This window comes from Phocoena sinus, chromosome 13, assembly GCF_008692025.1.
Source record: "Phocoena sinus isolate mPhoSin1 chromosome 13, mPhoSin1.pri, whole genome shotgun sequence".
NCBI classification, from domain to species: Eukaryota; Metazoa; Chordata; class Mammalia; order Artiodactyla; family Phocoenidae; genus Phocoena; species Phocoena sinus.
The window spans coordinates 34,565,881-34,593,367 of NC_045775.1; the positions used below are offsets into that span (position 1 = coordinate 34,565,881).

The 27,487-nt window shown below is 36.0% G+C and overlaps 1 protein-coding gene across 3 annotated transcripts in view; it reads left to right on the plus strand.

The window, feature by feature from the left end:
• The window catches only part of EML4 (EMAP like 4), a 156,208-nt gene that overhangs the window by 92,714 nt on the left and 36,007 nt on the right, over nt 1-27,487 (plus strand). For all 3 annotated transcript variants that reach the window (XM_032652069.1, XM_032652067.1, XM_032652068.1), the window contains 7 exons: nt 11,682-11,805; nt 13,085-13,234; nt 16,765-16,834; nt 17,890-18,000; nt 20,151-20,246; nt 25,408-25,542; nt 25,657-25,792. In XM_032652069.1, coding sequence (XP_032507960.1) covers nt 11,682-11,805; nt 13,085-13,234; nt 16,765-16,834; nt 17,890-18,000; nt 20,151-20,246; nt 25,408-25,542; nt 25,657-25,792 — 822 coding nt within the window. The remainder of the gene's footprint in view (nt 1-11,681; nt 11,806-13,084; nt 13,235-16,764; nt 16,835-17,889; nt 18,001-20,150; nt 20,247-25,407; nt 25,543-25,656; nt 25,793-27,487) is intronic.

A 27,487-nucleotide genomic window follows, 5' to 3' on the forward strand; every position in this document is an offset into this window, starting at 1 on the left:
ATTTTAAAAAGAGAGAGATAGTGATATATAGTGGCAAGAGCAGTGAATGGAGAGTCTCTGTTTGGTGTTTGGCTCTACTGTATAACAATCTTGTGACCCAGGCAAAATGGCAACATCTCTGGGTAGTTTTCTAATCTGAGAATATAACTATAAAGCTTACTTCACAGGACTGCTGAAGGATGAAATAATATGTATGAAAGTACTTTAAAAACAGAAAACACTGTACCTATAAAAAGGTGCTCCTATTATTACATGTTTTGCCAAAGAGCTTACATTTTATAAAAATCCTTAGAGGGTAAATGAGAAAGGGCTATCTTTCTCTTTGTCGTGCTATGGTATGTCCTTTGGAAGGAAAAGGGATCTAACTTATGATTAGTATGTAAGTGAGTGCTCTGTGTTGGTGACAATTTTCAAAACCATTCAAATAGGCAGGTAAGTAAATGTATTTAAAAGGGAAGGGTTTTGCTAGAGAAGCATCACTAAAGTGGGGAAGAAGGATGAAATGAAAAACTGGAAAAGTCAGTTAAATTCTGGTACAAGCATTGTTAGCTGAAGAAGATTGTTCCAGATGTTGGAGTTTTAAAATGTCAAATGTTGCTTGCATCAAGCCTTATTTTTGGAATTTGAGCCTGTTCCTTTGCCATTTTAATCAGCTATATTTATCATTAGAGTGTATCTTGAAGGAAAACTCTTGTGCCTCAGCCTGTTATATAATTCAGGCCTGCCTGTGAGGCAGAGCCTATGGAAAGAAGTAGATGGATTCTAGATGGTTTAGGAGATTACAGGTAGAAGAGTATGAGAGGTAAGGAACGGAGGGAATCTATGAAGGCTAACTTGAAAGTAGATAAGAGGCATCTACTAAAATAAGGAACATTTGAGGACGAGTAGATGTGTAGAAAAGAATAGTTTGGTTTTGGACAGTTACACTTGAGTTGTTTATAAATCTTAATTTACTCGTAGAGGTGTGTAACAAACAACATAGTGTAGATGTTTAAACATGTGTAATTGAAGTCAAGACTGGTTTCACCATTTACTTAGCTTGTGACCATAAGCTGGTTAATTCACCTTCTTAAGTCTTTGTTTTCTCATCTGTAATTGAGACAATAATAAACCCTCAAAGGGTTATTATAAAAATTAAAGATAATAAAGTGTTTAAGCATAGTACCTGGCACATAACACCAAATAAATTTTAGTCATTAATATAAGTGTGACAGTACTCAACCTTGTACTCAAATATGTGGAGTTAAGATGAAAAGATGACCATTAAATAGATGATCTTCACTTGATGTAAGTTGTGGATAAATTTAAGTTTGGTATTCATTTTGCATAACATATTTCACAGCACATTTTCTTATACTTTAGGTATTAATCTAAAATATTTCATTTAAAAAAATATCTGTCATTTTTGGACAGTCTTTTTAGAATGTGATTTATTCTTTAGCTCTTTTTTTTTTTTGACAGTGACAAGTGTGACTTGCTGTAAGTCATCTGCTTTGTTTTGGGGACAAGGCGATTTATATTTGGTACATGTAAGTGAGTGGTAGCAGAGAAAACTTCACCTGAAATGACTGTGTCCTTCAGACACAGCAGAGTAGAAGAGCATAAATCTGCATATTCTGATCAGCACTTAGACAGAAGGAAGGAAACCATGGTTGAAAGCAGTGGGAGGTGAAATGAGATGTACACAGGGCAATCTCCGAGGCTAGATGTGGGGGGAAGGACGTGTTACACCATGTCCTATAAAAAGAGGCTCTTACTGAATTAGATCCTTATCTACACTCAAATCCTTGAAACTTAAGCCCCTTTTCATTACTCTTCTCCCTAATTCTGTTGGATCCTTTCCCATCACAAGAGAAATAATATACTAGGTAAATTTTGTAATGAAATGAGTACAGCTCATAAGCTCATCTTATAATCATTATCTAGTATATTACATTTTTAAAATATGGAAAATAAGTGTCACATGTCCTCATTTCTAGAGCAGAACCTGAATGTCTTCAAATTATTGCATGTTAACTGTCCTTTTCAGGCTTGAGTAATCCTAAATCAATTTTCTCTTGTTACATTTTAAACTCTTTTAATTGTCTGGTCATGTTGAGAACCTGAATGATTCAGGTTCCTACTGGAGAGAAATCTGCTTAATTGAGGAAAAGAGAACTCCTCAGTCACCAAATCACACTTTTACTTCCTCTTATAGAGCTGCCTCACTGTTCTATGATTAAATTCATTCTTGCTTAACTACCAAACCAGTGCAGTAGTAGCTTAACTACAGGTGTATTTAGATAGAACTATTACTGTAACATCTTAGAAAATTGAGAGGTGACTAATTCTTACTAGCTGCCTAGCTATCTGTCCAAAATGGCTTCAGATGAAAAATACCTTAAAAGTCATTTTGAAATACATACTGTCTAAAATCCTTCAGTAGTTTGTTTTAGCCAGTCATTCAAATAATCTAAAAATATACAATATAAACTCATTTACAAGTGGAGGAAAAAAAACTGAATAATCTTGTCATTTTAACAACTATTACAGTTCTGATGTGTTTCTTTATTGTTTCTTTATCAGATACACATTTTTTAAATTTTAAAGATTCATTCAACAAGTATTTATTGAGTGTATTTTGTCAGGACCTGTCCCAGAAACTTGGGGATACAGCAGTTACATTCTCTGAACTCTGTGGAACTTATATTCTACCTATAAGAAACAGACAGTAAATACTTAATATGTCAGTAGGTAATACATATTGGGAAAGAATAAGGAGAGTAGACAATTGCTATTTTATATAGAGTGGTTAGGGGAGACATCTCTGATAAAGTGATAAAGTGACATTTGAGCCACCTGAATGACGTGAGTGAACAATTTGGGTATCTGGAGAAAAGAATTTCATGAACAGAAAACTGGAAGTACAAAAGCCCTGAGGCAAGAGCTTTCTTGCTGTGTTAGGAGCAGCAAGAAGGTCCTTGATCGTAGTGAGCACACAATTTTGTATTTGTTAACCATTACATTTATAAAATATGGATTCATTCTAAGCAACAGAAGAGTCATTAGACACCTCACTTAGGAAAGAGAAGCAAAGTGGTTTAGTGGGAAGAGCATAATAATAATAAGCATGAGACCTAGTTAGGGGTGAATCACAGAAGTTTAAAGAATCAGAATCCTACAATGACTAAAATTATGAGTGTTGGTTGGGGAGAAACTAAAAATTTCATTTGCCAAAGGAAGTTATGAAAAAAAAAATAAAACATCCTTCATCTGATAATAAATTTTTCCCTATGACTCTTGAGACCTTGGACCTCAGTTTTCTTACATATACTTAGGCTTAGATTAGACGTTGCCGAGAGTCTCTTTAATAACTTTTTAAAAGCTCTTTCCTGCAGCAAATAGAAAATGGAAGGCAGCCCCCATACCTTCACTAACTCATGTTTAATCTACCTTTAAAGAATTTGAATACAGGTGCTTTTGTTCAGTGCCTTGTATTGTTTTCTGACCTGTTGGCTCCAGGCATGTTCTGTCCTAAAACCTGATCACATCTGTGTAAACTGAGCATTGTATCTGAAAGAATAACTAAAATTTACCTGTAAGAATATAGGATAGCAGTCCTACTGACACTGTCTGTATATTGTGTTACCTACTGAGAGGAACTATATTGTCCCCTGCTGAGGGGGTGTACAGTTTGAAACAAACCAAAGAAGTCAAAAGCCCTTAATTGTGCTACAGATAGAATCTTTCCTTGCTGTTTCTGAGATGATATCCAAAACTTTGCAGTTCCAGAATTTAGAAAGAAGGGTGCTAGCTTTAAGTCTATTTTAAATGTGAATAAGCAGGAAGGGCAGGAAACCAAATATTGCACCTCCAAAAAAATACACTCACTTCTAAAATTTACCTATTGGCATATGTTAAATAGGATATATAATCATTACTTGGATCCCTAGGTCTGGGCTTTGTCCAAGTATTGCCTGTATTTAAAAGGAGACCAAAAAGGGGGAACCTCTTCTCTGTTGGAGATTTTTTTAAGCAGAAATCTGGTATCTGTTGGTGACAGTCTTATAGATTAAAATGTATTTAAAGGCTGTCCAATTTTTTTAGTATAAATTATCCCAACTTCTAAGAATATGTGTTCTTGACATCCTCTTTCCTTATTTTCAGCTGAGAAAAAAGTCCCAAGTGCCCCCTTTGAACATGGAGAATATGACTTTTCATGAGAGTATCCTAGTCTTGGGCATATTTATTTTATTCCAGTTGAAGACTTTTCACCCATACCGAACTTTCACAACTGTAGGCATACGTTTTTTTTAAAAAAAATCTAAACTAGAAAATGTAATTAACTAGAAAATCTGCATTCCTTAAGCATGCTAGTTAACTGAGCTAGTATAGTTAGAAATCCGTTCTGTCCAGAAACCGCAATTAGACTCCACAATGTGTTGCTCACTGTATCAACTGTTTACTGTTTTCCTGAAGCACTTTGAAAAGAATTCTGAAACTTGTGATTAGTGTAGCAGAAAAGAGGTACAAATGATCAGTGGCATATACAAAACTGCAAGAAAAAGCATAGTAAATCACATGCCACATTCCTGAGCTATACTCATAGTTGATTCTCCAAGGAACAATTTCACCAAAAAGATTCTATTGATTATTTCCTTAAATAATGCTTTTTAAACTTTTTAAAGATTAAATATTTTCATCTTTCTAAAAATACATGCAAATAATATTTCAAGCACGCATATACTGACCACCCAGATTTATTAGATCTTTACATTTTGCTTTATTTGACTCAGGCTTTGGGGGGTTTCGGGTTTTTTTAATTAACTTTTTTTTCTTTGGCCACGCCATGCGGCATGTGGGATCTTAGCTCCCCGACCAGGGATCGAACCCATGCTCCCTGCATTGGGAGCGTGGAGTCTTAACCACTGGACTGCCAGGGAAGTCCCTATTTTTTTTTTTTTTTAAAGAAATAAAACATTAAAGATGAAGTCTCTCAATACTCTTTAATACTCTTTAGAATTTCATATATAAGTTTTTATTGTTCCCCTTGGGCCTCTTGATTTTCTTTCTGCTATAGTTAATTGAGAAAGAGAGGGATAAATATTTCAATATCTGAAGTTTCTTTTTTTAATTTCTTATTTTTAAAAAATTAAATCCAACTTGGTGTATTCAGATAAAATGAAGAATTTTTTTCATTTAGTGTTTAAGATAACTTTTCCTGGGGATACAAATGAGTGATTTGAGGGACTTTGTAAAGTACAACCATGTTTTGCTTAGTTCAGAAATGTTTTCAGCAGTATAGCAAATCTTTCAGAAGAAGTTTTATGTGCCTTATATTGTTGGAATAGACGTATTTCCCATCTTTTACCAAAGAAAGCCTTTTTCGCGCAGTAAAAATAATTAAAATGCTTACGCAAACTCCCATGTCTGATATTTTCAAGTAATTTTATAACAATCACAGTTGTTGAAAAAAAAACCAAAAAGCAAAACAGCAAAGAAAAATCTGATTAAAGGAGGTTTAGATTCAAGAAAGTTACTTAACTGTAAAATTACTTAACTGCAAATTGGCTTGTTACTGTACTTAGATAAGTGTTGACCAGCAGATACATAAGACTTGGTTATGTCTGTCTTGTAAGCTCCTAAGAGGCTAGGTTAACACATTTTACATCTTCATTGTGTACCCTCACCCAACCCCCATGTAATTAAGAATTCAATAAAATTTACCAGCTAGTAGAACTCTACCTATAGAACAACGAAAATTAAGGTAGCATTTTAGTATTTGGTCAGATTTTTCAGAACTGTGTTCTTGTCCCAGCCAGTAAAACTAACTACATAATATTTGGCAAGCACAATTAGGAATTTTTTAAATGAACACAATAAGATTAGATTATATATTCTTTTAAATTCATGACTCCCCTTTTTATTTTGGAGTCTACATTTATGATCTATTTTTACAGCTAGACATTTGAAAGGGGTGAAATTGAGACTTTATTATAGCACAAATCAATTTCCTTGTTCAAAATTCAAAGATCCTTACAGATTACATTGTTTCATTGGAATTTTTAAAATTATTACTCGAGTGTAACTGGATCATTAACTGGGACTTGAAATATTTTGTTTAAAAATAAATGAGTTTCAAGAAAAGATTTTAGCTTTCCTTAAATGGTCTTTGTCACTTTCTACCGTTAAATTGTGGACAGTATTTCTAGCATCTTGTTTACCAGCCTGTTCTGTAGCTCTGTGGTTTTGGGGAATGGAACTGGTAGTATCAGAGAAAAAGCTCAAATTAAGTAAAGATTCTTAAATTTTCTGTTTGTTTGCTGGAATTAGGTAGCATCTCACAGCTAGCTACATTTTAGTTACATATAAGATTCAAATTCAGTTGTGGGGGGAGCTCTTTAGTTCTAAAGATCGTAAAATATAAAAATGAATTCCTAAAGTGAAAACTTTAGGAGAAAGATGCTTTAAATTGTAAGCATTCTAGAAGTTCAGAAGGCTTTCTACAAAGCAATACCCAGTACATAAACAAGTACAAGTCATAGTCCAGACCCTTGAAGCTCTGCTGTTGCCTTTGAAAGGCTTTTTTTTTTTTTTAATCTCTAGGTGCACAAATCGAGCAAGCTATTTAAAAGGAAAAAAAAGCACAGGAGGAACCAATCTTGGAGCAGAGTATGCCCAGTACTAATTTTCTTCTACACCCTCCTTGAATTTTTCCTTTTGCTTTGTTATAATCTGTGAAAAATTAATAAATTTTGATAAGCATCTTTTAAACATATAATGTTAATAACCAGTTATTTATATCAGTATGAATTATTTCAGCAATACTGCTTTTCTTAGAACACCTGAGAATAACTGCCAAAAAGCTTGGATTAGGGAATATAATGATCATTTTGCAATTTGAAGCACTTTGGAGGATAGGACAGCCCAGGGGAGGTTCTAAAGTAGAAGCACATGAGGAGGCTGAAGGGGAAGGACTAAGAGGTGTGCAAGAAGGACATGGAAATACAGTATTTCAAATTTTGGCCTAGCATTCACTCTTCCAAAAGATAATAGAGCAGAAACATCTTCCTCTTCTATTGTACTCTCTGATTTCCTGTTGTTGGGATCCAGAGCTCAAGCTAATACTATTTGGATTATAAGGAAGCTGTACTGTCAGGTAATTGGACTTATGTGGACTAGCCTAAAGATATCACCACTGTCTGAACAGTACTGTCCAATAGAAATATAATGTATAACACACATATAATTTTAAATGTTCTAGTAGCAACATTTTAAAAATAAAAAGACACAGGTAAGATTAAGTTTAGTATATTTAATGCAGTATATCCAGAATATCATTTCAATGTGTGATCAATATAAAAAAACATTAATGAGATGTTTTACTTTTTTTTTCATACTAAATCTTCAAAATCTGTTGTGTATTTTACACTTACAGCATGTCTCAGTTCACACTAGCTGCTTTCTAAGTGTTCTACCAGTGGCTATCATTTTGGATAGTGCAGATCTAGAACATAGTATAGAATGAAAATATTTCCCAACAGAACACAGTCTAAGAATTCATTTGACCTCTCTGAGCCTTGGTTTCCCCTTCTGTAAAAGAAGCCGTTTGAACTAGGTAAGCTCTAAGATTTCTTCCAGTTCCAGCATTATATGTTTCTAGAGAAATGAACTAATAAAATTTATGGTATTTATGGTATCAACAATATCCCCCAGAATTTTCCTTCCTTCCTTCCTTCCTTCCTTCCTTCCTTCCTTCCTTCCTTCCTTCCTTCCTTCCTTCCTCCCTCCCTCCCTCCCTCCCTCCCTCCCTCCCTCCCTTCCTCCCTCCCTCCCTCCCTCCCTCCCTCCCTTCCTCCTTCCCTCCCTCCCTCTTCCCTCCCTCCCTCCCTCTTCCCTCCCTCCCTCCCTCCTTCCCTCCCTCCCTCCCTCTCTCTCCCTCCCTCCCTCCCTCCCTCTCTCTCCCTCTCTCTCTCTCTCTCTCTCTCTCTCTCTCTCTCTCTCTCTCTCTCTCTCTCTCGCTAGCTCGCTCTCGCTCTCACTTTCTCGCTTTCTTGCTTTCTCCACCATGCAGCTTGTGGATCTTAGCTCCCTGACCAGGGATTGAACCTGGGCCCCAGCAATGAAAGCACCAAGTCCTAACCACTGGACCTCCAGGGAATTCCCTGAATTTCTTCTTTTATAATTAAGCATTGATCAGATTCAATTAAGAATATTTTATTTGAGCATAAGCTAGTAAGTGGTAGAGCTGAGATTCAAACAAGGTCTCTGTTTATCACAAAGCTTGTGTTCTCTCCACTATACTGTATAGCCTTCCTCTCAGTCCCAGGAATTTTCGCAATGTCAAAATAGGAGATAAAATGTTGAGATTAATTACATTTCAAGAAGCAGCAGCTTCACTATTGAATACAGATAGCCCTATAGTGTGTTTACTAATTATTATGAGATAATTTAATCATTTCTTTCTCACATTCCTTTTCTGGACCACCAGACTTTATTAATGTATTAATTAGTGTTACTGATCTCATACTCTTCTTTGACCAGTCCCATGGCCCATCTCTTCCCCTTGACTTTCATGCTGGTATACAGTGAAGACAGCCAGAAAGTAGCATTTGGGTAAAACAAATTGTTAAGTCGTTCGACTATACGATCAATAAGCCTGACAGCCTCAAGAAAAGGTTTGCAGTGAGAATTTGACTCAACAGTGAGGAGGAAAGAGGTTCTTCTTCATCTGTATATTTTACCTAATTCCCAAGGTAAAGAGTCTTCTTAGGTTGCAAACTAGTGAGCTACATGCAGGCCAAAGGTGTGTTTTCACATGGTATTCTCCCCTTTTTGGCAAAGGAGTAAACGTTTAAAAATTGGGAGATTTCACAATAAAGTATAGATTTTCTGTTTCTCTTGAAAAATGAGAAGATCAGCAGCACTGGGCTCACATCTTTCCTGAGGATGCTTAACTGCTGCCTTCCTGAGGTGGGGCCTGGTGTACATGCCAGTGCCCGAACCCCAACCGGTCGTCCTGTATTCTCCCACTGCTCTCATTTTGCATTTCCTGCCTGGGCCTGTAGATATTTGAACTTGTGACCCATGTATTATGGTGTACCTGATAGAACCCTCAGAATTCTAACTTATTTGCTGCACTTGCTATTCTGTGGACAGTCACTTTAAAGCTTATGAAGAGAGATTATCGTGTGTTAAATCATGTATTACAAGCAATTCCTAGACAGTGTTTAGAATGGTCATAAATCCTTCACAAAGGGAAGGGAATAAATATTTGTCGAAGACCTTACACTTTACAGTGTGATATTTACTCAGTCATAATTCTGAATGGTAAGTAGTAGTATCATTTTATTTATTTGGAAAATGAGGCCAAAGTCACATGGCTAGGAGGGGGTAAAGCTGGGATTCAGATCCCAATCAGTCTTTTTCTCCAAAGCTCCTGCTCTTTCCACTGTAATGTGTTGCCTCCCTCTCAGTCTCAGGAATTGTTCCCAGTGTCTCGATTATATTCTGTGCGTCCAGCATGCATACTGCCACTTTATCGGCAGGAAAAGCATTTTCATCCTAACATGCACTGCCATTTTTATATTAGAAAAGTTCACAGGCGCTAGATGCATAGTTCCTTTGTTTATAGTTAGTTGCTTGTGCTGCTTGACAGTTGCTAAAGGAATCAGTGCAGTATTCTGAGCTGCCTCTATTAGCAAAGGAGAGGGCTTTTTTTTTCTTTGATGCTATCCCTAACCCAGTCCCTTTGCTGGACATATAATCTCTTCTAACTGGCAATAGAAGCATCTATTAAATATTTTATTTTTTTCCATTCAGAAAGCATTTATGCTATACACCTCTGATCAATGATCTTGGAAGAAATTCCAAAGGACAGGATATTTCCCTTTAAAAATTCATATTCTGGGGCTTCCCTGGTGGCGCAGTGGTTGAGAGTCTACCTGCCAATGCAAGGGACACGGGTTCGGGCCCCGGTCCGGGAGGATCCCACATGCCATGGAGCGGCTAGGCCCGTGAGCCATGGCTGCTGAGCCTGCGCGTCCAGAGCCTGTGCTCCGCAACAGGAGAGGCCACAACAGTGAGAGGCCCGCATACTGCAAAAAAAAAAAAAGAATTCATATTCTTTAAAAAAAAAAAAACAACAACTAGAAGGAAAAGTATGTAACAAATTGACACCTATAAGAAAGTGAACTATACAAAAAATGACAAGGAGATACAGATAAAGATGATTGCTGAAGGGAAATAGTTACAGCTGGTAACTAAATCATTTAGTTATCATCAAAGTCCAGCTATGCTACAACTCATCAGGAAGCAGAGCCCACTGTTAGATTCAGAAGTAATAGAGACATACATCATGTGGTATTAAAACTATGGCGTGGGAGGTCTTAGCCTGTTCTTAGATCAAACCCTGAGGCCGAACACACTATGAGTAATAATAATAAAAGTAATGTGAACTTCTAACCCATAACAAGCACAGTTTTAAAATCTGACTCTGAAGAAATATTTACAGACATTCAGCAAATAATTTCTTTCCTTCTTCCATGGTTTACATTACATAAGCTATTGGATTATCTACTCTTCTCCTTAGTAGCTTAGGTCATTATTAGAGGTCCTAAGGTTGTATCAGCCTCTGGTTGATGATCACATTTTCAGTCTGTTTTTAACATGATTTTCATATAACAGACAAGTTAGCAAGTTCTAGAGATTGCCTATGCCTTTGTACTCGGTCCCTTATTTTCTCCCTCCTGCTTAGGTTCTTTTGTAAACATTTCACGACCACCATCAACATTTATTAAACCTGTCTGTGTATGTAGGTTGGGATGCTGGGACCAGGGATCCCAACACAGTCTCATGCACAGTCTCATTTGTTCACTTAAGTATTGTTTTGTTTTTAAGACATAAAAGAGTCTCATCTGTTCACTTAAGTGTTGTTTTCATTTGTAAAAGGTGTACAATAAATATTGATTTGATTCTGGAGTTGTCTTTTTAACATTTTTAGTTTTAGACTGTTGCACGTCTTAAAAACAGCTATTGGTTTATATAAATAAAAGATGTTTTTGCTGCTAACTAGAAACCTGTTTCCTAGTGCTATCTTTAAAATGTTAGTGTATTATAGTTTAATTGCTTAGACTCAAGGCTGATTGTAGGCATGATTGTGAAGTAGGGGACCTTGGTCCTCTTTCCATCCAGCTCTGGTCACTGCCCTATGTAGCAGAGCGCTTAGTCTCTCTCCCCTTCCTGACTTATGAGGGTGTCTGACTTCACTCCTCGTGGTATATTCTGAGGCCATGTTTTGTATGCCATTAAACGTCAGTAGGTTGATCAGGTAGTGTGGTGGACATGGTTGTTGTCTACTCTGACAATCTTTTTTCAATTGTCAGAGAAACTGCCATCACAAAATTATTTTCTTTCATTTCTGTACCTCAACTTTCCTGGCCGTCTTGTTGAAATGTGCCAACTTATAGATAAATTATATTTTAATTATGAAAATAGTTATTCTTACTTAAGGAAATGACCAGTGGTTTTTTTCCTACAATGTTTTTGACTAGGTCTTTATACAAAAGCAATCATGTATAATGAGACTAGAACTCTGAATTAGCTATTTTTTATCTGTTTTTGTTGTATCACACTAATAATACACTTTTCTATGAATATTCAGCAAATACATCTGTCTTAATTTTTTTCTTGTGTCTTAACAGAAGGAGAATATGTTAAAATGTTTATGCGAGGTCGACCAATTACAATGTTCATTCCTTCTGATGTTGACAACTATGATGACATCAGAACAGAGCTGCCTCCTGAGAAGCTCAAACTGGAGTGGGTGTATCCTTTTCTATTGTGACAGCAAATTCGTTTGCTTTGTCTTTAGTTTAAGAAAATTTAGTTTACTTGGCCTCTATCAAAATTGTCTTTATGCCCAAAAAAGTAAATGTAATAAACATAACAACCACTTGAGAAAGTAAAGAGATGTCATCTCTAATCCTTTCACATATTACATGGATTTTGCTATTAGCAATTTAAAACCACCAAAATTAATATTTTCAGATAGGGTAAGCAATATCCTACGAACATCGAGGCAGGTACTTGTGGTGTGGTAGAAGAGGCATCAGATTAGAATTGGAAGGCTAGTGTGTGAGTCTTGGCTCTGCCACTTATCCCTAATGAACCTTACTTCCTTCACTTATAAAAAGATGTTAATAATCCCTATCTCACAGGTCCATTGTAAGAATTAAGTAAGAAAACATCAGTTAAGCATTTTGTAAGCTGTGAAATAATGTGAATTATTTTATTAAGAGCTCAAATTAGCAAGGTGGATTCTAATTTGAGAATTAACTTCTTCACCACCAGACTTTTAAAAAAAATGAGTATGTAAAACAGAGTGCTCCTTATTTCACTTAGAAAGTCTCATTTCTCTTAGACCCTCTAAGAAACTCTCAGTGAAGCAGAAGGAGCTAATAGTTTGAACTCTGCTTTCTGCCTTCATTCTCCTATATCCTCCTCCCTGACCCCTTGAATCAGTCCCTCCTTTTGGCAGAAATTAGCTTGAGAAAACTCACCAATCCTGTTATTCTGTACAGCTTCTTAGTGGACACTCTGCCTATATCAGACTGTGCCTGGCTATCTCTTATTCATCATTTGGGTTAAGCGTAAGTGTCACTTTTTCAGATAGCCCTTCTTGTGATCTCTCTCTTTTTCTCTCTCCATTTAAATTAGATACTCCTTTTATGCTTTCTCCTAGCATCCTGTTATTTTTCTTTCCACAATTTCTAATGATACATTTGGTGTTAATTTTTGTCACCTTGTAAAGCATAAACTCTAGAGACATAGGCCCACATTTGTTTTGTTCAGATGTGTGTGTTCAGCTCTGTGCCTGACACATACTAGGAGCATAATATGTATTTGTTTTTTGAATGAGGAAACTAAGATTTAAGCATGTTAAAAGTTTTTGGGGTTCCACAAGGGCTAATGGCAGGACATGAGCTTTCTAGTTCCATTCCAGTCCTCTTTTCTTATACCTTCCTGATTCCCTTAAGTATCCCTGAAAAAATTGTTTATTTAAACTTTGAAAATTATGTTTATTAAAAACCTTGACTCTTTTAAGATATGGTTATCGAGGAAAGGACTGTCGAGCTAATGTTTACCTTCTTCCTACCGGGGAAATCGTTTATTTCATAGCATCAGTAGTAGTACTATTTAATTATGAGGAGAGAACTCAACGACACTACCTGGGTCATACAGACTGTGTGAAATGGTTGGTATCGTTTAACATTTGTTCATTTTTTAATTTCATGCTCTTATTTTTTAAATCTGGATTTTTATTGGAAATGATTTCCTATGGAAAACTCAGAACTTAAGGATATTATGGGCATTCTGTAGATAATTTCAGAAAGAAAAAAAAGACTTACAGGACTCCAGAATGGTTGGTGTGATATCCACTGCAATAAAACATATCATCTATAAATCTCAATTGGGACCTCTTCTTCTTTCCCACATCTTTTATGGTCTTTTTCTTCTGGCCTATAACATAAGATATATGTGGGGCATTCTAGACTTTTACATACTTCTAAGAGTGATTATTGGTTACTAAATATTTCTTGAGGATTTATTTTATGTAGGTAAATTTTGAACTTGATTCTTTTGGGGGGAGAGGGAAATCATGGCTGAATAAGGATTAAAGTATCCCATAGGGTGTCAAACTGTAAAAAAGTGAGAACTCCTTTTATATACTTGGCATGTTTTTAAAGTACTCAATTAATTTTACTGCTTCTTAGTTAACTTTAATTATCTATTGCTTAGATTCATTATTTTCCAACATTTAAAATCTTCTATGTCTGTACTATTCTGGCAACTGTATCTTTATCTAGAAAAAAATTACTCTAGGGCTTCCCTGGTGGCGCAGTGGTTGAGAGTCCGCCTGCCAATGCAGGGGACACAGGTTCACGCCCTGGTCCGGGAAGATCCCACATGCCGCGAAGCGGCTGGGCCTGTGAGCCATGGCCACTGAGCCTGTGCATCTGGAGCCTGTGCTCCACAACGGGAGAGCCCACAACAGTGAGAGGCCCGCGTACTGCCAAAAAAAAAAAAAAAAAAATTACTCTAATATATATTAGACTTAAAATATCATATAGATATTGTTAAACTTTTAGAGATGATTAAAATATTGCCTTTTCACTAGAAGAAGAATATGTGTACAGAATTACTTATTACAACATCATTTGTGATAGAAAAGGTTGGAAACAGCCTAAATATCTTTTAGCTGGGGACTAGTAACATTGTGGTGTACCTATAGGTTACCATGCAGCTATAAAGAAAGAATAAGGTTGGATGGACTTAGAGATTATCTTACTGAGTGAAGTAAGTCAGAAAGAGAAAGACAAATACCATATGATATCACTTATATGTGGAATCTAAAATACAACACAAATGGACATATGTACGAAACAGAAACAGACTCACAGACATAGAGAACAGACTTGGGGTTGCCAAGGGAAAGATGGGGTTGGGGAGGAAAGGATTGGGAGTTTGGGATTAGCAGACGCAAGCTATTATATAGAGGATGGTTAAACAACAAGGTCCTATTGTATAGCGCAGGGAATTATTCAATATCCTGTGATAAACTATAATGGAAACGAATATGAAAAAGTATATATGTATAACTGAATCACTTTGCTCTGCAGCAGAAATTAACACAACATTGCAAATCAACTATACTTCAATAAATTTTTTTTAAAAAGAATGAGGAAGGTCTTTGTGTATTAATATGGAAAGATCCCTAAGACATACTTCTAAGTATAAAATTTGAATGAGAAAATGTGTGTGTAGTGTTCTACCATTTGTGTAAAAAGGAGGTGGAAGATAAATATTTATGTTGGCTTCCACATATGTAAAATTTTTCCAGAATTATTAATAAAAAGAAACTGATTACAGTGATTGCCTGGGGTTGCAGGGAGTAGGGATAATAGCAAGGTAGATGAGATTTTAGCAGAATTTCGATATGTGTTTTTATAGCTTTTGATATTTGAACCATGCATATATATTACCTAATCCAGCAATTTCACTTTTTAAAATGTGTTTTAAAAGATTGGGTTTTTTTGTATTTAAATTCTTTCCACAACATTTATTTATTTATTATTATTTTTTTATTGGAGTATAGTCGCTTTCCAATGTTGTGTTAGTTTCTACTGTACAGCAAAGTGAATCAGCTATACGTATACATATATCCCCTCTTTTTTGGATTTTAATATGGCAAAATGTTAATGTTAGGGTTTTAATTACTTTTAATATAATTGACCACAATAAAGGATGTGAACTATTTAAGTAAGAGGAAATAGAATTAAAGAAACATTGATAAACTCTAGCCTCCTTAGTAATAAAAGAAAATAAAGTGATACCATTGGATTTCTCTGGTGGTGCAGTGGTTAAGAATTCGCCTGCCAATGCAGGGGACACAGGTTCAATCCCTGGTCCAGGAAGATCCCACATGCTGCAGAGCAAATGAGCCTGTGCGTCACAACTACTGAGCCTGAGCTCTAGAGCCCACGAGCCACAGCTGCTGAGCCCGTGTGCCACAACTACTGAAGCCCACACGCTCTAGGACCCACGTTCCACAACTACTGAGCCCGTGTGCTGCAACTACTGAAACCTGTGCTCCACAACAAGAGAAGCCACCGCAATGAGAAGCCTGCATACTGCAACAAAGAGTAGCCCCCGCTCACCACAACTAGAGAAAGCCCACGTGTAGCAAGAAAGACCCAGAGCGGCCCCCCCCCAAAAAAAATTGATACCATTTATACCAATCAAATTATCAAGGCATTTTAAAAGGTATAATTCTTAATATGGGGAAGTTTTCGTGACACTTTTTTTTTTGCGGTACGCGGGCCTCTCACTGCTGTGGCCTATCCCGTTGCGGAGCGCAGGCTCCAGACGTGCAGGCTCTGGACGCACAGGCTCAGCGGCCATGGCCCATGGGCCCAACCGCTCCGTGGCATGTGGGATCCTCCCGGACCGGGGCATGAACCCGTGTCCCCTGCATCGGCAGGCGGACTCTCAACCACTGAGCCACCAGGGAAGCCCTAGTGACACTTTTAAAACATTTTTATTTATGACAGTTTAAATTGATACTACTCTTCTGGAAAGTAATGAGTAATACATACCAAGAACAAAATTACATTCTCAGTTGCGCTTACCCCTTGGTTGCAAGATGTAGAAGAATTCTAGATACGGATGTGAAGACATCCTTTTAAAAATCTTGCTCATCACTCATATGTTTAGCATGAGAAATGTGGGCATATATTTTGCAGTATTTTCAATTTGTACTTAAAAGTTTCTTGCCCAAAGTTGGCAGGCTGATTCTTAACCACTGCGCCACCAGGGAAGCCCATGCTTATGTTTTAATAAAGTAAAATTACACAATGCAGTATTGCATCTTCACTGTAATAAAACCACGTGACTATTTGTTCCTAGGTGCAGGACTACAAAGGAACTTGAACAAATGGGAACAGTTTAGTTTATCATGCCACAATTATGAGTAAATATTTCCTTCAGATTTAGTGTTCTAATAATAATTTGTTCAGTTTAACAAGGAAGTAGTACAGCTGAAAACTTAGGAAAGAAATCCTTTAGGTAATTGATGTTTATTTGATTTGCTAAAGTAAATCAAATGGGTCACGTTGAGATTTTTTTAATGATTAAAAACTGTTTGAAAAATGTTGGTAATTAGGCATATTTCTGCTGTTTTATGTCTTTCCTGTATTTAAAATTGTTGTTCATACTGCTTTCTAGCCTTGCTATACATCCTGACAAAATTAGGATTGCAACTGGACAGATAGCTGGAGTGGATAAGGATGGAAGGGTGAGTGGCACAGTTTTATGCATTCTGTACCTAGTGATATTGATATTAGAATGGAATTGATTGTAATTTTAACCATAACTCATTTATTTTATTCTCTTAAAATTTAATTATTAAGGGATTTCTAGTATAAGCAGGGAAAAAAATATTAGGATGTAATAACATTCCAAAAAACCAAGAGAGTCAAAGTAAAAATTTTGTTTCAAAAAAAAATAAGTGTTCTCCCTAAGGAAACTATTTACTTATAAAAATGGGAGAACTGATAAGCTTGTTAAAAAAATTTTTTTAAACAGAGAATAATTTATCAATGTTTCCCTAAATTGATGAATCCCTTGATTTTATATATGACTAGAAATGATAACACTTAAAATTTTTCAGTTATTATTCAGTACTGTTAAATTGGCTTACATAACAAATCCCTTATTTGTAAGGATCAACAGTGAATATTAATGATGACTGATTAGCATGTATATGACTACTCATGACATTTTCTGACTTAAAGTTTCTTTAAAGAAAAAGGAGTTAGAGGGGTTATATTGGATGACTTTTAAGACCCCTTCCAGTTGTAAATTCTATTTAAGGACTGTTTGCTTAGCAATTTATTGGACACTGATTCTTTTAAAAAGTATTATTTTCTCAGGAATGAAAGTAATGCTAAAAGCAGGATTTCCAGAGCAAATTTGCTGGTGTTAGAATCCTGACTCCACCTTTTAATAGCTGGATAACTATAGACAAGTTATTATCTCCATTTCAGTTCCCTCATCTGTTAAATGGTGGTTATAATAAACAGCACCTAACCCATAGGTCTGTGAGAATTAAATGAATTAATACATATAATATACTTAGAATAGTATATAACACATAGTAAATACTTCAGATCATTTGCTGCTACTGTTATCACTTTTGTTATTTCCTTATTTTCATGGTATGAGAAGAAAATACCTGCTCAAGATTCTTTGGGGGCATATGTAAACAGTTCTTGTGGGAGTGGTATTTATTTTCATCTACCTAAATACTAGTTGTCTTGCTGTCTTGTGTTTTTCCCCTTGTTTCTGCAGCCCCTGCAACCCCATGTCAGAGTGTGGGATTCAGTTAGTCTATCTACACTGCAAATTATTGGACTTGGAACTTTTGAGCGTGGAGTAGGATGCCTGGATTTTTCAAAAGCAGTAAGTATTTAAGGGAGTTAGCCAGCTGCACAAAGACACAGAAAAGAAGTTAAGCTCAGTTTTGTTTGTGTCTGTGTTCATGGAAGGTGATAATTGAATTGAAAAATTAGATGTTAGCTATTGCTTAACAATGGCCAGCATTTTAACCTAAGTGCTAAAGTACTTTGGTTTAGGTAGGATCCAGGATATTTCGCTTAATTATACTTACTTTGTTCTGTCCTGAAATAGGATTCTAACGTAATAGCAGGAAATGGTCAAAGGAATGCATACGTAGTATAGTAAAATTGAAACAAGCAGTAAGATGTGCTTTTGCTTCAGCTTGAATCATGGAGATCTATTTTATTTAGAAAATGTACAGACATGAAACTTGGCCAGTTCTGCCACAAGTATTGTCTTTTCTTAATGTCATATTGGAGTAAAGGAAACAATCAGACCTTTGCGTTCACTAAAATCATGAATTGTTTTGGTTCTGAATTGATGACAGCATGATTTTTAAATTAATTTATGTATTTATGTATTTAATTTTAGCTGCATTGGGTCTTCGTTGCTGTGTGCGGGCTTTCTTTAGTGGCAACGAGCGGGGGCTACTCTTCCTTGCGGTGTGCGGGCTTCTCATTGCGGTGGCTTCTCTTGTTGCGGAGCACAGGCTCTAGGCGCTCAGGCTTCAGTAGTTGTGGCTCGTGGGCTGTAGAGCACAGGCTCAGTAGTTGTGGCGCACGGGCTCAGTTGCTTTGCGGCATGTGGTATGCTCCCGGACCAGGACTCGAACCCGTGTCCCCTGCACTGGCAGGCAGATTGTTAACCACTGCGCCACCAGGGAAGCCCCGACAGCACGATTTTAAATTTAAGTTTAAAATTCAGTGTCTAGCAATCTTACCTAAGCCTTGAGACTTTATTTTGTGAAAATAAAACAAGATGTAGCTCATGTAAACATTCTATTTATTCTTGAATTATATGTAATTATTATAGAGTATACAGGAAAACTTCTTTATTTTAGGATCATAATTTTTAATTTCAATTACAAATATACCTCCAGATTTTATTGGGCCTCATTCATGCTTTAGGATATATTTATGTATTCATATTGTCTCTTCAGTTCCTAACTGTCAGCATCTGTATTCTGGATTATGAGTGTTTTGTGGGACATGGAGGAGCAAGGGACATTTTTAGAGCAGAAAGATCAGTTTGGGTAGATATAGGAACTTTACTGGCTTGCAGGCACTGAATGTCAAGGGGTATAATGAGTCAGGAATTGGGAGAAAGGCATTTAGAAAAGGAGATCAGAGGACAGAAGGGAAATACTTTTAAACCTTTTTTACCGCCCAAAATTTCTGTAGCAGGAACTGTTGTCATTTTGTTGATACCATTGTTACAGTGTTAAGACTATCTTGGATTGCCTCACACTCTGACTTTTCCTCATTTAGGTAATCATTCCAATACAGGATAAAAGAAAGATAAAGAGGAAAGTAAGCTCTGCCCTTCCTCGGTACCTCTCACTTATCACCACAGTATTTCTTTGTTCCATAGACATCATGAGGCATATACTAAAAATGCTACTAGAAAAAAAATAATCTTTTAGTATCATCCACAGTTCTTTTTCTTAAACTGGGAGGCGTTAGTTATGTTTTTATCTTGTTTATTCATGTTAATGTAAATCAGGTATATCATGGAAAACAAATTGGCAAACTTTAAAGTAGCCATTAATTTTAGCTTGTTCTATCAAACTACCAAAATTTAGGAGCAAAGTTATAAAATTATATACATTTCACATCTACCTCAAAGGAAAATACTTTAAATGCAGTCAGACTACTTTAAAGCAGAAAATACTTTAAGCTGCAGAAGGGACTAGGGTGTCCTCCAGATTAATTATTCGCTATCTCTGAATAATAAAAGTGGCTAGAAAGCAAGTGGAGATCAACCTAGGGGAAAAAATTAGAAATGGAAAAACAATTTTTTAAGACTTTTTATTATATTTCTGAAGAAAATACAGTCTTAGTAAATAGTATATTCATTATATTTCAAGGAACCATGAGCGTAAAGGATTTTGGATTATCTTAAATTTGGCAGTTTTAATAATATGGTATTTCTTTTTAGAAAGTCAGCCTTATCTGAAAAATTTTAAATGCCTATTTAAATTGACTTTTCTTTAGGATTCAGGTGTTCATTTATGTGTTATTGATGACTCCAATGAGCATATGCTTACTGTATGGGATTGGCAGAAGAAATCAAAAGGAGCAGAAATAAAGGTAAAAACATTTTAATTGGGTATTATCTTTTAGAATACATTATTTGTTTTGTAAATCCTTGGAAGTATATTGCATATCCTTAGGTTTCAAGAAAGCACCGGCTGGCCAAATTCATCAAATTTATTGATTTGTCATTATTCTTATGGTAGTCAGTTTTAAGATACAGTAGTCAAGCAGCTTCAACCACTTTCAGTGATATTTCAGACACATTGTACTACTGAAATGCCAAAGTAGTTGGATGTGTAATCTCAAAGTTAAGACTGTATACTCGGCTTCTTCTTCTTTAACAAAATGTTATTTTTTTCAATCTTTAAAATTTAAAAAATCTAAAGGAAAAATTCAGCCTTTGGAATATGGCTGACATAACTGAAAAGCATATGTAATGATAAGTTTTTTGGTTTTAATTATGTGTATGGGGTTATTAAATAAAATACTACAGCCTTTATAGTTGCTATAGAATAGTGTTAATCCTTTCGTTTAGAGCAGGCTATAACTTGTAAGAGAGGAATGAGGTTAGCATTGCAACTGCATTCATATGGCTCAGAAACGGCCTCCCTCTGACAGGCTCAAAGGGATTCAAAGCAACAGGATGGGTTTAAAAAATTTTTTTTAATTTATTTAATTAATTAATTTATTTTTGGCTGCGTTAGGTCTTCGTTGCTGCGCGTGGGCTTTCTCTAGTTGCGGCGAGCGGGGGCTCTCTTCATTTCAGTGCGCGGGCTTCTCATTGTCGTGGCTTTTCTTGTTGCGGAGCAAGGGCTCTAGGCACGCAGACTTCAGTAGCTGTGGCTCGTGGGCTCTAGAGCACAAGTTCAGTAGTTATGGCACTCGGGCTTATCTGCTTCACAGCATGTGGGATCTTCCCGGACCAGGGATCGAACCCATGTACCCTGCATTGGCAGGTGGGTTCTTAACCACTGCACCACGAGGGAAGCCCTGACAGGATGGCTTTTAAAAGCCTGTGACATATTTGCTATACTCTTAAATAACGTCACATTCCTCTTCAATTGTGCTCTCTCCTAGTTTTGTGTAAGCTTCAAGCTTTCAGCTTGTTGGATGAAAAGAGGTTATTTCTTTTAAATAGTATGAGTTAATCTTTTGAAAGTAGCAGAGTAGATTTGATTGTACTTGAAAGGAATATAAGGTATCAGGAAACCTCAGACTTTAAAAAACATAAATGAAGATAGATTGTCTTTCAGCCATCATTCAGAGTAATATAACATTGAAACATAGGAAAGTTACACCGAAGTGAAATATGTGAATTTTGGTCCTTTGTAGGAAAGGCTACCAGATGAAGTCTTATGGTTTTCCTCCTAGTGGCCACTCCTGGACCTCCTTTCCAGAACCTTTGGTGTTGGTGTTCCTGAGAGTTATACCCCATGTCTTCTGTTGATATCATATGCTGCTCCTGTTGCTTCCATGGCCTTGGTTACTACCTGCCATGTCCCACATCAGCTCACTCCAGCCCAGAGTAACAAGAGCAATTCTTGTTGCCTGCTGGACATCTTTATTTGAATCCCACAAGTCACAAGCAAAGTGTCCAAATCTGTACTAATCATATTTGTTAGCCCCCAACCAGTTTGCCTGTCCGTGACTAACGTCACATTCCACTTAGTTGCTCAAGCTGGAAACTTGGGCATCATTCATGATTCCTTTTCCCTCACTTTCACACCCAGTCAGTCAGCAAGTTCACTCAACTCTGTATCCCAAATATCTATATTAGAACTCTTTCATTGCAAACAACTTCAAAACAACTAAAGCAAATTTAACGAGAGTTTATTGATTCATGTTTAGGGAGTTAAAGAAAACCTCTAGTAAAGGTCAGAGGGAGATTTTGCCTCAGGAATGATTTGATTCAGGGACTAAATCACTGATTCTCTGTCTCCCCTCTTAGCTCCTCCCTGTGTGTTAACTTTATTCTTCTGTAGATAAGCTCTGTCCTGGCTTATGTCACAAGGATTGGGGATTTAATACATTACTTGTTAATTTATGTATATTTAAAAGTCAGTAAGGCAACTTCAAAACCTTATTGACAGATATTAAAGAAGACCTAAATAATTGGAGGATTATACAGTAGTAATGGATAGAAGCCGGTATCGTAAAGATGTTAGTTCTCTGCATATTGGTCTATACATTCAACATAGTCAAAATCCCAGCATGATTTTTATAGACATTGACAAGCTGAATATATGTGGAAATATGAATCAGTAAGAATAGACAAAATCACCAAGATTGGTGAGGGTGTAAAGTAACTGGAACTCTCGTATACTGCTGCTAGTCATGTAAATTGGTACAGCCCTTTTGGAAAACTGTTTGGTATTACCTAGTAAAGTTGAACACATGCATATGCATACTTTCTGACCCATCTTGTTCCACTTCTAGGTATAAACCCAAAAGAAGTATATACAAGTAATCAAAAATAAAAGAAAAAATTACTCAAATGCCCATCAATAAGAGAATGGATATATCAATAATGTGGTCTTTCCATACAAAGGAATACTATACAGCAATTAGAATGAACAAATTACAATATATGCACCAACATTTGTGGATCTCACAAATGTAATGTTGATAAAAATGAGCTAGACACAGAGGAATACCTTCTGTATTATTCCATTTAAATAAAACAGACAAAGCTAATCTTCGCTGCTGCGAATGAGGATCATGGTTACTTCAGCAGTGAGGGGATAGTGAGTAGAAAAGGGATCTGGGATGTTTCTGGGATGTTAGTAATGTTCTGTTTCTTGCTTTAGATGCTGTACAGAGGTGTGTTTAATTTGTGAAAACTTATCAAGCTATGTACTTAGGATTTGTGAGCTTTTCTGATTATATAGTATACATCAATAAAAAGTTAAAATACCCTGTAAGGCCACACTCATACCCAAAGTGATTTATTTTCATAGATTATTCAGTTTATATCTTGAATATCTTACCACTGGAACCATGGGTTTGTATACTTGGGAATATTTATAGTTAGCTTTATAATCCTTGATTAATCGGTTTGGCATAAGATCCAACTGTTAAAAAAAAAAAAAAAAGATCCAACTGTTGAGTAGTTTTGATTTTTTCCAAGTGAAAACTAAGGACTGTTGAATCAGTTTTTAAAAGATTCCAATTCTGGAAGAGAGGTGACTAATTTTGCTTTGTTATCAACACATTATCTTTTCCTTTTTCTTCTTTTTTCCTTCCAGTTTTATTGAAATATAATTGACATACAGCCCTGTATTAGTTTAAGGTATACAGCTTAATGATTTGGCTTACATTTGTCATGAAATGATTATCACAATAAGTTTTGTGAACATCCATCATCTCATACAGATAGAAAATGAAAGAAATAGAAAAAAACCTTTTTCCTTGTGATAAGAATTCTTGGGATTTACTCTTTACAAGTTTCATATATAACATTCAGCAGTGTTAATAATATTTATTATGTTGTACATTACATCCCTAGTGTACTTTTTTATATATTTATTTTTTTATTGAGGTATAGTTGATTTACAATGATGTGTTAGTTTTCAGGTGTACAGCAGAGTGATTCAGTTATACATATGTATACACACACATACACGTATATATACATGCAATATATATTCTTTTTCAGATTCTTTTCTCATATAGTTATTACAAAATATTGAGTGTATAGTTTCCTGTGCTATACAGTAGGTCCTTGTTTATTTTATATGTAGTAGTGTGTATATGTTACTCCCAAATTCCTAATTTGCCCCTCCCCCAACCTTTCCGCTTTGATAACCATAAGTTTGTTTTCTAGGTCTGTGAGTCTGTTTATGTTTTGTAAATAAGTTCATTTGTATCATTTTTTTAGATTCCACATATAAGTGATAGCATATGATATTTGTCTTTTTCTGTCTGACTTCACTTAGTATGATAATCTCTAGGTCCATCCATGTTGCTACAAATGGCATTATTTCATTTTTTTATGGCTGAGCAATATTCCATTGTATTTATGTACCACATCTTCTTTATCCACTCATCTGTTGATGGACATTAGGTTGCTTCCATGTCTTGGCTGTTGTAAATAGTGCTGCGGTGAACATTGGGGTGCGTGTATCTTTTCAAATTATGGTTTTCTCTGGATATATGCCCAGGAGAGGGATTGCAGGATCTTATGGTCGTTCTATTTTTAATTTTTTAAGGAACCTCCATACTGTTCTCCATAGTGGTTGTACCCATTTACATTCCCACCAACAGTGTAGGAGGGTTCCTTTTTCTCTACATCCTCTCCAGCATTAATTATTTGTAGACTTTTTGATGATGACCATTCCGATTGGTGTGAGGTGATACCTCATTGTGGTTTTGATTTGCATTTCTCTAATAATTAGCGAGGTTAAACGTCTTTTCATGTGGCTTTTGGCCATCTGTGTGTCTTCTTTGGAGAAATGTCTGTTTCTCTTTTACCCGTTTTTTGATTTGCTTGTTTGTTTTTTTGATACTGAGCTATATGGGCTATTTGTATATTTTGGAGACTAATCCCTTGTCGGTTGCATTGTTTACTAATATTTTCTCCCATTCTTCGGGTTGTCTTCTCGTTCTGTTTATGGTTTCCTTTCTGTGCAAAAGCTTTTAAGTTTAATGAGGTCCCTTTCCTAGGTTTTTTTTGAGGAAAGAACATAAAAGCTCTTTGTTTTTTGTTTTTTCATTCTGTAGGAATCAGTAGTGACCATTCTGTATCTACTTTTTACGTCTTCAGCATGGGGATGAATCTCTAAATCAGTAATATTTTCCTGAATGAATGGTCAGTAGTATGGTACAAATAAAGATAAGACTGGTTTGTTTTTTTTAAGACCAAAATGGCAATGTCTTTAAGACAGCATGTACATTGCTCTTTCATTTGCTAGTTTTAGCGTACTTTTCCTTGAATATGCAAGAAATTAAAACAACCTAAAACTAATTCATGTAAATGTCTTCCTAGTGAAGAGTTATTATATATAGATAGCATAAAAGATGATATAATAGGATAAGGACATCAAGTTTAAATCATTATTCTAAAAATCTATTATTAAAAATTTTCAGGAAAATAGAACTTTGAAGAAAAGGCATTTCCTTAAAAATTTTCCCTATCTTTGATTATCAGTATCTGTAATTGGTACTTAATGGAGATAAGTATATACATTCATCTAAAGCTTTATTTCTCTTTCCACAGACAACAAATGAAGTTGTTTTGGCTGTGGAATTCCATCCAACAGATGCAAATACCATAATAACCTGTGGTAAATCTCACATTTTTTTCTGGACCTGGAGTGGCAATTCACTAACAAGAAAACAGGGAGTTTTTGGGGTAAGGACCAGAATGTTATAACTTCATTATAAAACTTGAATTTTTTAATTGTTGAGTAAGCATAAAGTCATCATGCCAAAGGGAAAACTGAGAATTCTCATTGTTTCATTGTAGAAATATGAAAAACCAAAATTTGTGCAGTGTTTGACATTCTTGGGGAATGGAGATGTTCTTACTGGAGACTCAGGTGGAGTCATACTTATATGGAGCAAAACTACTGTAGAACCCACACCTGGGAAAGGGCCTAAAGGTACAGTATTCTCATATTGAAGTCATTCCTTTCAGTTTGTGCATGTTGCTATTGCAGTCCCATCTCTTATCCAGACCAGGAGAGAGAGAGCTGCAGGGAAGACAGTATGAGAGTCACCAACATACATTTTGTTTTTAAGGTTCTTCACGATAGTCTTTCTTTAAATCAAATTATTTACTCATTTATTAAGCATATGTAACCTACATTTTACTACACTGTACCTTTCCTTCCAGGAGGTTAATACAAAATAATTAGAGATGATAGAGATACATGTTAATTTAAACACCGTAAAGATTAAGAGAGAAGTCATCCCAATCTTCAATATTTTGTGAAGCCTTCACAGAAGAAATTATATTTCTGTTAAGCCATAATGAATGTGCAACACTACAAAAGATATGGAACTCTGATCCCACTTAGGGATCAGTGTAAGTTCAGGGAGAAAGATGGTTATGAACGTGAAACATCCAGGATAGTGTGAATAAACTTGTCATGTGTTAACAAAAACAAGAGATAGCCGGCATGAAGGAAATACAATTTTAAAAAATAGTAGTGAATTGCAGTTTCTCTTATCAATTTAAACTAATATATACTAAGCCAATGAAAATTCAGATAGGGATTAAAGATACAGATTTTCCGAGTTGTCCACAAGAATCCTAAAAACTGGTTGAGTTCACCATGGAAGAGAGAAGAGCTGTGAGGCCAAGGATCCTTAGTCCCACAGTTAGATGACCAGAAAAGAGCCTACAGGGGTTACAGAAGTGAGATTAAAAAAAAAAAAGTTAGCAAGATAGAACTTTTTATTTAGTGCCTGAACAAGGAAGCAGAGAATTCCCAGGAGTTTCAGTGCTCTAGGGAGATCAAGAAGAATAAGAACCAAGGAAAGACCAAAGGAGCTTGCGATTTCAATAGAACATTAAGGCCGTAGAACAGCTAAGTATAGAATAGCCAGTTTTAAATTGGAGAATTTTGGGCTTCCCTGGTGGCTCAGTGGTTAAGAATCGGCCTGCCAGTGCAGGGGACACGGGTTCGAGCCCTGGTCCAGGAAGATCCCACATGCTGTGGAGCACCTAAGTCCGTGCGCCACAACTACTGAAGCCTGCACACCTAGAGCCTGTGCTCCGCAACAAGAGAAGCCACCACAATGAGAAGCCCGCGCACCACAACGAAGAGTAGCCCCCGCTCACCACAACTAGAGAAAGCCCGTGCGCAGCTACAAAGACCCAACACAGCCAAAAATAAATAAATAAATAAATGTATTAAAAATAATAATAATAAAATGGAGAATTTTGAGAATCCTAGTTGAAAATGGAATGGAAGGCAAAGTTGCTAGAATCAATCAGTAGTCTTTTTAAGGTTGCCTAAAACCTGAGAGTAAACTGGGTATTGTGGTGGAAAAAAGACTAAAAATCTTAGAGAGAGATGAGAATAACTGGTTTGAGTGTAAGAAGAAAGATTTTATCCTTGAAAAAGAGTAATAGCCTACATTCTATCCCGAGATCTTATGTGGCTAAATGGTGGCGGTCATGCAGGGTGACGTTGCTCTCAGTAAAGGTGGCTCCCTGTTAAAAACTTGAAGTTTTTATTGTTAATGGATAATACAAGAATAGTAATATAGTAAAATATCACATAATCAGACTCCATTACTTCAGAATTCTACTTGTTGGAATTGGAATCCAGCTGAAACCTTTGACTTGC